Source organism: Bos grunniens, chromosome 22, assembly GCF_055505025.1.
Source record: "Bos grunniens cultivar Pamir isolate PY7600 chromosome 22, Bosgru_T2T1.0, whole genome shotgun sequence".
In the NCBI taxonomy this organism is placed as follows: domain Eukaryota; kingdom Metazoa; phylum Chordata; class Mammalia; order Artiodactyla; family Bovidae; genus Bos; species Bos grunniens.
Genome location: NC_141186.1, coordinates 51,659,652 through 51,673,295, shown reverse-complemented (window position 1 = coordinate 51,673,295; position 13,644 = coordinate 51,659,652). Strand labels below are relative to the sequence as shown.

The 13,644-nt window shown below is 59.1% G+C and overlaps 2 protein-coding genes across 2 annotated transcripts in view; both read right to left on the bottom strand.

Annotated features, from left to right (window-relative positions):
- COL7A1 (collagen type VII alpha 1 chain) overlaps positions 1 to 365 on the bottom strand; it is a 30,391-nt gene extending 30,026 nt beyond the window's left edge. The window contains exon 1 of the mRNA XM_086368119.1: positions 136 to 365. Within this exon, the coding sequence (XP_086224245.1) occupies positions 136 to 220 (85 nt within the window). The 5' untranslated portion in view covers positions 221 to 365. The remainder of the gene's footprint in view (positions 1 to 135) is intronic.
- Positions 366 to 3,816: 3,451 nt separating this feature from the next.
- UQCRC1 (ubiquinol-cytochrome c reductase core protein 1) lies at positions 3,817 to 12,619 on the bottom strand. Its single transcript, XM_086368170.1, has 13 exons — positions 12,524 to 12,619; positions 12,132 to 12,272; positions 10,340 to 10,426; positions 9,150 to 9,279; positions 8,768 to 8,966; positions 8,161 to 8,240; positions 6,119 to 6,234; positions 5,755 to 5,898; positions 5,383 to 5,543; positions 5,205 to 5,290; positions 4,822 to 4,910; positions 4,442 to 4,517; positions 3,817 to 4,007 (listed from the first exon to the last, which is right to left on the bottom strand). Exons 1-13 carry the CDS (start codon positions 12,590 to 12,592, stop codon positions 3,943 to 3,945), a joined length of 1,443 nt encoding a protein of 480 aa, XP_086224296.1. The 5' UTR covers positions 12,593 to 12,619; the 3' UTR covers positions 3,817 to 3,942.
- Positions 12,620 to 13,644: the final 1,025 nt, after the last annotated feature.

Here is a 13,644-nt window from a genome sequence, read left to right as displayed (position 1 = left end):
GGGAGTCTGGGGGAGAGTTAGGAGAAATGCCCGCGGAGTTGCAGCGGGTGGGAGGCGGGCTCTAGGATGAAGGCCGAGTGGAGCCGGGTGACAAGGTGCAGTGCCCTGGATGGGGTCCTTCCCTGCCGTACCCACCTCTCTCCCTGGGCTGGGCCCACACTCGGGGAGCCCCTGCCAGGATCCCGGCGCAGAGCGCAGCCACCAGGAGCCGCAGCCTCATCTTCGGTGAGGGAGACGGGCAGCCAGGACTCCCGCCTCTGTCCCTCGGCCTCGGCGGGTCCGAGCCTGGCGCTCTCCTACCCCCAGTCCCGGTCTTGCCTGCTGGTCCGAGGCTCCCGTCGCCAGACGCGCTGCAGTCCCGCCGCCACAGCAGAGAAAAGTCCCTGATCCCAAGGGGGCGGAGCGGCGGGCGGGGACCCAGGCGGCCCGCCCCAACACATTGTCCCAGAGGTCGCCGCCTCTGCTACCCCTCCCCGTGACCGACGATCAGGCTCCATTTAAGTGTAAAGCCCCCCACCACTGGTGGCTTTTGGGATTCCCCTGGGAGGTTCTCTACAAGAGAGAGGTTGAGGGAGCCCCCTCCACCCTGTGTAGGGTCAGGAATCTTGGCTGCTTTAAGTCAAACAGACTAGAAGTGACTACTGGAGACCGGACTCCAGAGAGGTTCCTGGGGACCCAAGACGCAGCAGGATGTTGGGGTGGGGTGGGGTGGGGTGGGGTGGGGGGAGCTGCAGCTGGAGATGACTCACCGCCCCCCCACAGGGGCACCCAGACAGCCCTCAGGCCATGAGTCCCGCCGGCCTCTGCTCTGATTCAGCCTTCCCTGTCTGGTGGGTCTCCTGTTTCCCACCCCATCTCCTCAACAGCAAACGAGGGACTCAGGCTCACCCCAGGGGACCCGAGGCACCGCTGTCTGCACGGTGGGCACCACTGGACACGTCACGTCCGCCCCCACTGTGGAGGGGGAGCCAGGAGAGAATCTGGGTCGTGCTCGTGCAGACGTGGCCATCCCGGTGTCCTGCATCCGCATCCCCCGCTATGCCCAGGCAGATGCCATCCAGCTGTGCTACAGGGAGGGGCTACCATGTGTGGAGGGCGGCCCACCCACAGCGACAGCTCCTCTCTCAGGAATCCATTCCCTCCTGCCTCCACCCCCACTGGTGGGCCTGACCTGCTCCAGCCAGGCCCCCTACCACACATTCTGAGACCCCCGTCCACCCATCGCTTCCGCCAGGCCCAGAGGTCATTTTGGTCCCCCCTTCTCTTTCTTGCTCCACTTGTAGTGTCCACCTTCATAACTACCTTCACCCCGCTCCTCTCCCCTTTACCAGGCTGACTTCCCATCTGTCTCCTGCAGGTTCTGTGATCATGGACAGTCCCCTCACACACCTGCAGGCCAGAGACCCTCTTTGTATATGCATGTGTTCATTATAGGGGGTGTTACCGAGGCAGAGAGTCACTCCCAAAAGCAGGCCCTGTTATTTTTTTTCTGCTACTCCTGAGTAATTCTGGGAAGCCTGGAGACCACGCCTATACTCACCGCTGCCATTGTGCCCCTTCCAACATGCCTGGCCCACCCCGCCAACCTCTCCTAGGGCTCCACGGGCTAATGGGGAAGAGATGGGGACGGCACGTCTATTGAACCTGTCTGCTTTGACCTCCTCTAGGGCTTGAGGGTCTCTGGTGTGGCCAGAGCTGGCAGTGGTGAGGCCCATCCGCATTGCTGGTCTTCCTGTTATTCAGCAGGCTACAGGGACAGCCCCAAATTATCATGGGTACAGCACTGTGACCCGTAGGGCCCAGAACCTTTTCCCAAGGTGAAGATCTTCTCAGCCACATCCAAGGATCACCCAGTCCTCCGTCCCATAGGTCCTATAGGTGAGGGCTGCAGAGAACCAGACAGGCTCTCATTACAGAGGCAGCCCCGCCTCAAGACCCTTACCCCTTCTCGCACGGAAGGGTGGCTGTGCAGAGCAGGGCTGGTACACAGTGTAGACACACACACATTTGGGTCTGGCCTTTAGGGGAGATTGGAGGAAAAGGTGAACAGGTGTCCATCTTATCAGAACCATGAGTGACCCCCCAAAAGGAAGGGCAGCCTGCTGTGAGGGGGGTCACTCAAAGGCTGGGAGGAGAGGTTGTTGGTGGAAGGTAGGTTGCAGACGCGTGCCTGTCTGGTGCTCCCGGGAAGCTCACGAGCAGGGGTGTGGCCCTCTGAGGCCCCTGGCTCCAGCCTCCTGGCAGGCACACAGCCTAGGGCCCAGCCCCAGAAACCAGCTCCCTCCATCTGGGCAGTGGGGCCCTAGAGGTCTTTTTCTCCCTCCTACACTCCCCTGGACATTTCCTCCTCTACTTCAGTCTCTGCACCGTATGTCTCCATCTGGGGCCTCTTTTGGGGGGTTCCACCCCACACATCCCACTGTCTTAAGACACTTCCAAATTTCTCAGAACGGCAGCCAAAGCTGGGCAGGTCATCTTCCTCCAACCCACCCGTCCTCTGTGGTACCCCAGCCCTGCTGGGAATGCTGTCTAGCCTGTGCCCCCCGCAGCCCAGGCCCATTCTTACTAGAGCTGCCACAGTGCTGGCTCGCCGGGACCACACTGAAATGCTCCTGAGTCCCCAGGCTGTCAGCTGAGCAAGTCACTCCTCTTCCCAGTAACCCTCAATACATCTCCCTCAGTATGGCTCCGGAGGAGAGATCAAACTCCCTGGCTAGGTCTGCAAGGCCCACTAGGACCACGTCACCCTAGGGAGCTTGACTGCTGTGTCCAGCGCACCTGTGGCCTTTGAGGGCCAGGCCTGGGCTTAGCAGACAAACCAAGGCCCATCCTCCCAGGGCTCAAACGTGGGACAGCAGGCAGCCATGGCAACACACAGGGTAAGGGAGAGGAAACCGGGGCGGTGGGAGTGAACTGCGGGTGCTCTGGACACTTCTGAATAGCCGCCTTCTCAGCAGACTTCATCCCAGAACCCTGTCCACCACTGGCAGCACCACCTCCCTCACAGGCAAACTGGCCCACACTTCCATCCACCCCACAGTGGGCTCCCAGGAACCCTGACTGGAAGGGTGGGGGGACAGGAAGAGGGCCTATCTGCCCTCCTGCCTTGGGGACCGGAGCCCAGAGGTGGCAAGGGGACTAGACAGCTGTGAGCTCCAGCAGGTCCTCAGCAGACGGGGAGGGGACTGCCAGGACAGCAGCTCAGGACTTGCCTGGGACAGAGCGCGTCGAGGGAGGGGGCTCAGGCCCCACTGAGCTCAGGGATATTCTTAGAGCCTGAGTCAGCGGCAAATCGAGGCAAAGGATTCTTGCCTTGCCTGTCCAGGCAGCAGTGAGAAGCCAAATGGGAACACTATGCCTCGGGCTATCCTCCTCCCAGAATCCAGAGTAAACACACAGAGGCGGCTTCCTCGAGGACATTTCTTGGGCTCTCCTGGTCTGGGGGGGTCCAGGGTCCCCCAGAGGGTGACCCCCAGGACCCACAGCAAGGGGCTTCCCACCTCAATCCCTAGGCTGGGAGCCCTAGCAGGGTAAAGGCTGGGTCTGCAGTTCCCATGGTCCCCCACACCCCTCTCCTAGGACAGGCTGGTGAGGAGCATCCCCCATGTGGCTAACTGCAAACAGCTGGCCTCAGCTCCCCGCAGGCATCAAAGGCTTCCGGCCTCCAGGCTACAGCCCCCCACGCTCGCCCCTGACTAAGGACACATCAGCCTGTGGGAAGGCAGAGCGTCCAGGACACGCAGACCCGAGGGAAGTCCCTGCTCCCCCACCATGGCCCGGGGACTCCACGCCAAGGACAAGAGAGGGACGACGCAGTTCTCGATGCAAGACTTTATTGGTTGGTGAGTCAGCAGCTGCACAGGTCCGAAGGACCGAGGTGGTGTGTTTGTGGGGGGGGAACCTCGAACCCCGGCCCCGCCCTCGCCTGCACAGGCTTCCTGCCTAGAAGCGCAGCCAGAACATGCCACTACGGATCCGGTTATAATCTGGAAGCTGTTCAATGGGGCCTGTGGGGAGAGGGTGGGGCGTCAGGGTGGGGCACCTGTGTGGTACAGGGACACCTGGCCCCGCGCCACGCCCCATTCAGAGCGGCCCAGAGCAGCACAAGGCAGGCTTTAGTGGAAAGAGGGTAAAGAACATTCCTCCAGGGGGTGCTGAGCCTGCCCCTTCACGCTCTGGCCTCTGGAGCCCCACCCCACATGCGGAGGTGTCCGTTACCTGGCGGGTGTGGGGTATTGATGGAGGCACCTTGGCAGGGAGTCAGGGAGCTGCCGGGACAGGTTTTCTGAGCAAGAACTCCCTGGCAGCCAGGCAGTTGGGCAGAGCCTCTTGGGGGCCCCAACTTGCTGCTCCCAATGAAAGTTGGGGGAAGGGGGAAAGCAGAGGCAGATGGGAGGCCCAGACAGCAGCCTGAGGAGGCGGCCAGAGAGCGGCTACTCACCAAATCCAGCCACTGCCGGGCACTGGTCGTAGAAGTACTTGGAGCAGACCTCACGCACCACCCTGGCGTCCACCTCCTACAGGATGACGCAGAGGGCACAATGAGTGGCAAGGCCCCTGGGGACCAGTCAACAGCATCCAGCGACCAAGACCGCCCCACGCACCGAGGGGCTGACCCCGCACCCGAAAGGGGAACGGCGGCAGGGCTCCCCGGCCACAGGCTTCCACGGGCCCCAGGCACCCCACAGCCACCCACGCCTCTGCCCTGCCCCCTGGTTACACCCTGGGGCGCCCACAGGAGCAGTCTGCCTCAACGCCCCACCCTCTGCAAGTCAGCCAGCTCAAGACTCCCAAAGCCCTCTCCCCCCAGGGCCCTGTTACCGCAATCCGGCTTTCCCACTCGGCCAGGGGGATGCGGCGGCCGTACGTCAGGAGACTGCGTCCGATGTCCTCACACACGGGAGTGGTGCCTACGAGGGGGAGGGAAGCTCACAGGCCCACACCGAACCTCCAGGGTTCTGCGCTGACTCGGCCTGATCCTAGACCACAATCTTCATCTGTGCAACCTGACCTGTATCCATGGGCTTCTCAGGCCCACCCACAAGGGGTCCCTGAAACCCCAGGCCCCTGGGGAAGGGGCAGTGGTGGGACACGACGTGACCGCCAACGTCATCCTTGCCGGTCTTGGTCAGGAGCACTGGTCGAGCTGGGACTGTCACCGCCCGTACGCACCCCACCCCTCGCCACAGGGCTGCAGGACTCACCATCCAGATGAGACACCAGGGCGTTTCGGAGGAGGTTTTTGCCCCGGAGCACCTCACTCTCTGTGGCACTGGTGCACAGGCGCATCCTAGGGCAGGGGCAGGTGCGCGTCATCCTGAGAGATGCTGCGGTCCCCAAGCCTCCCGCCCGCCGGGGCCAGCAGCAGCGGCCGCCACTCACCACTGGCCCTGCAGGACGAACATCATGTCGTCGATGCTCATGTGGTCGCAGACGAAGTGTGCGCCCAGCAGCCCGGTGTCTGCGTAGCAGATGTTGAAGGTCTGGAAACTCTGGCACAGCTTGTTGGTCGCAGCAATGGAAGCCAGTGGGCTGGACAGGTGCTACCAGGGGCCAGGGTGGTCAGCACCTGCCCTCCTCTCTGCCACCTGCCCCGAACCCCACAGGATGAGCGCCCGCCGCCCAGCTGCGCCTCTCCCCTGAATTGAGGTCCCCACCCGCCTCCCAGCTGCGCCTCTCCCCTGAATTGAGGTCCCCGCCTGCCACCCGGCTGCGCCTCTCCCCTGAACCGAGGTCCCCGCCTGGCCCACTCACCGCTCCGCCACCATAGGTGCAGTCGTAGTGGCCGATGATGGCGTTGGCCACCTGGAGGGCCACGTTGTCCGGGTGGGCCCAGCCAGGCCCCTCCACTGCGATGGCCACGTGGGCCAGAGGCAGGCCGTCCTCACGGTGGCAGATCTGAAACGGGACGTGGCAAAGCTGAGGGACAGCCAGACCGCCCTGGCGACAGCAAAGGTGCCAAGTGTGGCTGGGGGCGTGTGCATGCGCGCGTCACCACGTGTGCCTGGGAGGCAGCAGGCGCGGGACCCCGGCCCAACTCCCGAGGCACCTCCGGAGTCGTGAAAGAGCCAGGCCCGCGGGAGTGCCATCCCCGCCCACCCCCCCCACCCCCACCCACCTGACTGCCAGTGAAGCGGCACGGACTGAGGGTGGGCACAGCGTCCTCGTCGTATGTTCCGGAGAGCCCGCTGAAGTGCTTCTGGGCAAGGTCGAGCAGCTGCCGGTGCTCCAGCCCTGCCGAGATGGACAGCGTGCTTACCGGTCAGCCGGGCCTGAGACGCCACACAGAGGCGCAGGACCCCATGTCCTGCCTCGATGGGAGAACCCCCAAGACAGGACATCAGGACCAGGTGAGGGAAGAGGAGCCTCCACAGACTCACTCCAGCTCGGCGGCAGGCAGGGCAGACCCCCAGGGCCCAACAGCTCCCACCACCTCGGCCACGAGGAAGCAGCACACGCCGGGCTGAAGCACGTGACGCACTCTCACCAGCACCACACACAAGACTGGTGCCCTGGGCGTGAGGCCACCCGTCCTGCCTCGCCCCTCCAGCCCTTCCTCAAGCAGATTCTGTAGGGCTGGCAGGTGAGAGGGCACAAAGAAGCGCCACGCAGGGCTGTGACTAGCTCTGGGGCCCCCTGTGCCAGGGACATGGAGCAGCAATGTCACAAACTCACGTCTCATGCCCTTGCTGGACCTCCCCTCCACCAGCGGCTTCCGCTGCCCCAGCCTCTCGACCAGTGGGTGCTGTGGTAGGAAGCAGCGCCCCCAGGTACAGGCCGCCAGGTGCCTCTGCCTTTTATTCTTTCCTTCCTTGACCTCAGATCCTGCAGGTCTGATGTGTCAGGAGCTCAAACTGCTCTTGGTTCACTAGCCCCAAGGTCACCAGCCGAGCTCCTCCTATCAGTCTCTCCCGTCCAGCCAGCTGCCGTAAGTTGGGGCGGCATCCCTGACCCGCTCCTGTCCCCTCCTGGCTAGATGTCCATCAGGCTTCCATCTACAAACCCGTTTCGAGTTCATCCGCTTCTCTCCTTCCTGCCGCCTCCCACCAGGCACCTGCCACAAGCCCTCCCTGCCCGACATGGCAGCAGCTGCTGTTGTTCAGTTGCTAAGTTGTGTCCAACTCTGCGACCCCATGGACTGTAGCCCACCAGGCTTCTGTGTCCATGGGATTTTTTCAGGCACGAATACTGGGGTGGGCTGCATTTCCTTCTCCAGGGGATCTTCTTGACCCAAGGATCAAACCTGCGTCTCCTGCACTGGCAGGTGGATTCATTACAGCGGAGCCACCAGGGAAGCCCACATGGCAGCAGAGCAAGCCTCCAATCACAGAGCCCGTGACACCACTCTGCCCCTCCGTGCAGACCCCCCGCTCCCCATGTAACTAAATCCCACCACTCTTCAGCCCTCTGTTCAAATGACAAGTACTTCAAAAGCACCTCCCTAACCTCTGCTGCTGCTTTCAGTCGTGTCCAACTCTGTGCGACCCCACAGATGGCAGCCCACCGGCTCCCCCGTCCCTGGGATTCTACACGCAAGAACACTGGAGTAGTTGGCCATTTCCTTCTCCAATGCATGGAAGTGAAAAGTGAAAGTGAAGTCGCTCAGTCGTGTCCAACTCTTAGCGACCCCATGGACTGTAGTCTACCAGACTCCTCCATCCATGGGATTTTCCAGGCAAGAGTACTTGAGTAGGGTGCCACTGCCTTCTCCACCCTAACCTCTGAGTCCCCCACAAAAATCCCCTGACCACACCGTGCCTTCCTTTCGGGGCACTTTCCATCTACCATTCGACGTCCAGTTTCCCACAAGGCCAAGAGGAACAGGCTGGAGGCCTGAATCTCCCCCAGCCTCAACCTTCGTCTCCAAGGACCAGGTGAGGCTGAGGAAGTCCTGAGGCCTGCAGAGGCCAACAGGCCAACTGAGGCGTGCATGAAACGTGAGCAGCAGCCCCAGGTGGCCCAGCAGAATCCCACCCCACCTCAGAGAGCACAGGACCGAGGTCACGCCCCTCAAGGACAGGACAGGGAGGGAACAGGGTCCACAGGAATGGAGGATCCCCCACAGTCAGAACCAGGAGACCTGGCCCTGCTAATCAAGGTCGCAGCCCAGCCCAGCCCACCCCCCCATTACCACAGGGCTTCAACCAGCCCACTGCTCACCTCCAGCTGCTGCTAACACCATTCGGGGGGCCTTGTAATGCCGGCTGAGGTACTCGGTCAGGTCTGCCCGAGACAGCTTCCTGCAAGACACACCGCCAAGGGGTCAACACTGCTCCCAGACCGCAATGATGCGGGTCACACAAAATGGGGCGGAGGAGACAGACAAGGAGACTCAGCTTCACCGGATCCTTGCCCCATCTCTGGCACTTGCCACTCTGGGGCCAAGAGGGCAGCCCTCACTGGGGCCTCTCACGTCCAACTTCAGGATAGGCTTGGAGTCCCCTCCAAGGAGGGTGTGGGCTGACATGGGGGCTTCAGGGGCAGCGGCAGGGCTCCTCCTAGAGGACAAGCAGCCACGTGGAGGGACCCCCCCAGAGCACCCGTAGGACACACACATGGAAACAAAGCCCACAATTTGAGTGGGGACCACACAAACATTCAAAGACTCCTGGGGAACATATGGCAACACAGAAAATGTCTCCAGTTGTGTGAATTGAGAAAATAAACAGCACAGGCACTTGGCCAAGTAAATGCAAACTCCTGCGGCTGTGGCCTGCTCAGGCCCCAGTAAGGGGACAACCTGCCCCCTGGACCAGCCAGCTCGCACCTGACATTCTCACTGGGCCCCTCCACGGACTGGGCTAGAGGTGTGCCCTGGAAGGCCGTAGCATGCAGGTAGTTGAAGACCACGTCCCGCATGGACGTGTCATTCTCCTGCAGCTCCTGCAGGATCACGTCCCGCTCCTTCTCAATCTGGGAGTCCTCGAGGCTGCAGTTCTGCACGATGTCGGCCAGGAGCTCTACAGCTGGGTGCAAGGAGGACAGGTGTGGAGACAGTAACAGCATAAACCCCCCAGGCCTGACCCCCTTGGTGTCAAGGCTCTTCTCTAAGGGTCACCCCATTCTTCAGTCAGGCCAGGGGCTCCTGAGCGCCTGTCCTCTGCACCCGGGGAGTCCTACCGCATGCCAGCCCTGCCCTCCAGGCTTACCTTTTGGCAGGTCCTTTGATAACGCCTTAATGTAGTAAGCCGTGTGCTCCCGGGTGCTGTAGGCATTAAGATGGGCCCCCATGCTCTCCACCTCCTTCTCCAAGGCATTGCCAGGCCGATTCTTTGTTCCCTGGAACCAGCCACATGGGAGCCCAAGATCCCACATCCTCATAGGCTGAAGTCCCAGCAGGACCACTGGTCCACAGGTAGCGCCCTCAGCAAAGACTCTGGGGTGCAGGGCCCAGAGTCTGGGGCCACCAAGTGCTCAGTAGGCCTTAAGCTCCTCAAGGCCACAGCACCGTGGCCCGACAGAATGGAGACATCCAGGGGCCAGGGAAGAAGGGCATGCCCAAAGCAAGTGTTACCAGAAATCCAGCACCCCCACACCAAGAGGGGGGACAGCTCGGGGGAGCACATGTGACTGTAGAGCGCCCACGGCAGCCTGACCTCACCAGCCCATGCTTACTGACAGCCGTGGTCAGGTGGACTCACACTGTGCTCAGGCGACGCTGCTCCCCACTCTCCCTCACACCATGTATGACTCTGTGTGTGTGCCAGGGGCCTCTGTGGGGCTCAGCCTTCGTCCTGCGTGTGTGTGTGTGAGAACTGCTGTCCAATGACACACACCCGCATGCTGAGACTGACACACACATCTGTGACGCTGGAGCTGGCTAGCTGCCCATTCCTGCTCCACACCCTCACCAACCCTGTATCGTCTCTATTTTTTTCATTCGTTTAGAAACTCATTGTTTACTCCATGCAAACACAGGATGGCTAAGGGGTTGTTCTCATCCTCATGAAAGCTCCTACTCGATTTTACAAGTCAGAGATACACAGCATTTTACAAAAACTAAGTTGCTGGACTTGTTACAATGCATGTGTACATCCGCAATTCTACGTCCGTGCAGACAAACAACACAGGCCTGGCTTCTGGTGAAGAGCAGGGCTCCCATGCTCCTTGGGGTTTTTCTGGCTCTGGGGACCTTGTGCAGGGGTTTACCAGGTAGGCACTCACTCAGGAGAGGCCTGGCCCACGTGGCGTCTCTCAGGAAAGCCAGACAGAGATCGCTTCCCTCTGCCCCCTTGCTAACAGTCCTAAGTGAGGAGGCTAACTTTTCTGACCAGCATACTCAGGAGGGACAGCAGGAAGCCCTCAGTACAGGGGAGATGCAGGACTTTAGGAGCCTCACCTTGAAAGCCAGATGCTCCACAAAGTAGCCAGCCCCGTTGTTCTTCTCAGTCTCGTAACGGCTGCCAGCATCAATCCATACCCCCACCTGGACAAGAAATCACCAACAAAGGTAATAAAGAAACAGACACCAGCCCCCACTCACACCTGACCCTGCAGGATCCAGAACAAGCCCCAGACAGGGGCTCACGGTTCCAGGTGGGGAAGACGTTCTCAGTAGGCCCCGAGGTCGGACGCTCGGGTGCCAGCTGACTGACTAGTCACACTGCATCACCTCTAATCCCTGCTCTGGTTTCTGCTGGTGACGAGACTCCCAGGGAAGCTTCTAACTGCACATTCACCTGTCCCATCACTGCAGAAAATTCTAAAATTCAGTCTCACTTTTCAGTTGATTCTTTGTTTCTTCTCGGCAAACTACTAATTACTTGCAAACAACTTTTTTTCTCCTTCCTAAAAATTACACCCTGTCTTTTTGTCCTGGAGATTGCGTTCTTTCGCCATTAAAGGAGGAGGCTCATTCATACTTAAAAAATCTTTTTAATCAGACCTGGACACCTAACACTGCCAACGCACCTTGGCACCCAATGAGAGATTCTTATAATTGTAATAGCTTCCTTGTGTGCTGTGAAATGCACATCACACTACTCACCCCCATGGTAACACAGATCTAATCTACTATTTGTATCGTAGCTGATTTAAAATGCTCACATCTGCTTTACTAAGAGACGTTCATGTATGTCCTATATACCATAAATTCTTACATGAACATCATCTACTACCCATCTAACACCTTCAACAGATGCATTTTGTAATCCATAGTATTCCTTGACTACAACTGGCAGCATTCTTTCTCTGGCAATTGAGCACAGTGGTGCTCCTTAAGATCAAGGGCATCTTTTGTTTCATTTTTGCTCTCAGTCGCTAAGTCGCATCCGACTCTTTGTGACCCCATGGACTGTAGCCTGCCAGGCTCCTCTGCCATGGGATGTCCCAGGCAAGAATTCCACAGTGTGTTGCCATTTCCTTCTCCAAGGGATCTTCCCGACCCAGGGATCAAACCCATTTCTCTTGTGTCTCCTGTATTAGCAGGTGGGTTCTTTTGCCACTGAGCCACCTGGGAAGCCCTGGGCATCTTAGTGTCCATGAAATACAGCATTCTCAGTCAAGTTTTCTTAACAGGCTGTGTGTCAGCTTATACAGGTGTCATGTAGGAAGAAAGCTACCCATCACTTTTTGCGGTGTTCAGTCACAACTTGCATCACAGGACATTATTCCTGGAAAACTCAAAGAATTTACCAATCAAACCACTTGGAGAGGGGGTGGGGGTGGAATGAGAGAGAGACAGATCGCCTCTTGAGAATCTTCTCTCCTGTTTACCTAACCAAGATATCTATCTTTGAGCCAATCTTCAGGAAAATTATCCATTTAACTGGAATTTTCACGTGGTTTTCTTTTGCAATACATTTCCAATCTAGCCAAGGGATTACAAGTTTGGGCCATGAGGCTGGCAGTCATCTAAGTCTCTGAATCCCATGGGCTGCTAAAGAAAAAGCTGAAAAGGGGGTTGGCCTCCTGATTGGCAGGCATCACATGCTAAATGAGTGTTGGTTTAGTGAGAACTGCCTCCACGAAGTCAAGGCATGGTTAGAATCGCGACTGGAGTAGGAGGGTCAATCCTCAGGGTGACTGAGGAGAGTCTGACCCAAACCATAGAGCCCAAGGTCACACCCCGACCTGGGAAAGGAGGCCGTGCCCAACATGGAGGCGCCCTCCTGACAGCGGACTCCGCTCACCGTGCAGGTAGGCTGGGAAGACTGCTCCGAGGCCACTCGCAGCCCGTTGTCCAGCTGGCTGACCTGCGTCTCTGGCACGCTCTGGAGGGCCTGGGCGTAGGTGGCGGTGCCCCTCAAGTCAGACGACCTCAGCAGGGCCGGCTGTTGGAAAAAGGCGACCGGGACTGAGGACTAGAGTAGGGGGTCACGCCTCAGCTTGCAGGCCTGCAGTGTGGGATCCCCGTCCCCGTGCTCAGGCGGTCTACGAGACTCCCATTCGCGCCCTGGGCCGTGACCTTCCCACGGCCCTGACCCCGCGACCTCCCCATTCTCCACGGGCACTAACAGCCCGCTCCCGGTCCGCGTTCCGAAGCCCCGCTTCCCACAGCTCTGCGCTCTCGTTGCCACCTCACCGAGCGGCGGGTGCGTAGCAGCACTCGCGTCCCGGCGCCAGCTGCCCGGCAAACAGCGGAAGCCGCCATCTTCTAAGCTCCAGTGGACGCTGGGCCGCGCCACGCATGCGTAGAGGCGCGAGGCGCAGGCGCAGTACTGGGGTCTTGGCGCTCGGCCGCCCCCTGGCGGAGGAGACCGGAAAAATTCACTTACTCCATGAAGGTCGCTGCTTCTTGTCTTCGCGTCCCTGGGTACCAGCGCGCATCAATGCCCCTGGCTAGTCATCGTCCTGCTCAGATCTGTTCTGGATCCAGTTCATCTTTTCCCTTCACTCGTGGGAGAGTGCCCGACGTTTCTCACGAACCGTGGGCGCCTCGACTGCACTGAGTGCTTGGAGTGGGCGAGCGGGCCGGAAGCGCAAGCACAGCATGTTTGCGAACCGCAGATCAGATCAGATCAGTCGCTTAGTCGTGTCCGACTCTTTGCGACCCCATGAACCGCAGCACGCCAGGCCTCCCTGTCCATCACCAACTCCCGAAGTTCACTCAGACTCATGTCCATCGAGTCAGTGATGCCATCCAGCCATCTCATCCTCTGTCGTCCCCTTCTCCTCTCTTGCCCCCAATCCCTCCCAGCATCAGAGTCTTTTCCAATGAGTCAACTGTTCGCATGAGGTGGCCAAAGTACTGGAGTTTCAGCTTTAGCATCATTCCTTCCAAAGAAATCCCAGGGCTGATCTCCTTCAGAATGGACTGGTTGGATCTCCTTGCAGTCCAAGGGACTCTCAAGAGTCTTCTCCAACACCACAGTTCAAAAGCATCAATTCTTCGGCGCTCCGCCTTCTTCACAGTCCAACTCTCACATTCATATATGACCACAGGAAAAACCATAGCCTTGACTAGACGAACCTTTGTTGGCAAAGTAATGTCCCTGCTTTTGAATATGCTCTCTAGGTTGGTCATAACTTTCCTTCCAAGAGTAAGCGTCTTTTAATTTCATGGCTGCAGTCACCATCTGTAGTGATTTTGGAGCCCAGAAAAATAAAGTCTGACACTGTTTCCACTGTTTCCCCATCTATTTCCCATGAAGTGATGGGACCGGATGCCATGATCTTTGTTTTCTCAATATTGAGCTTTAAGCC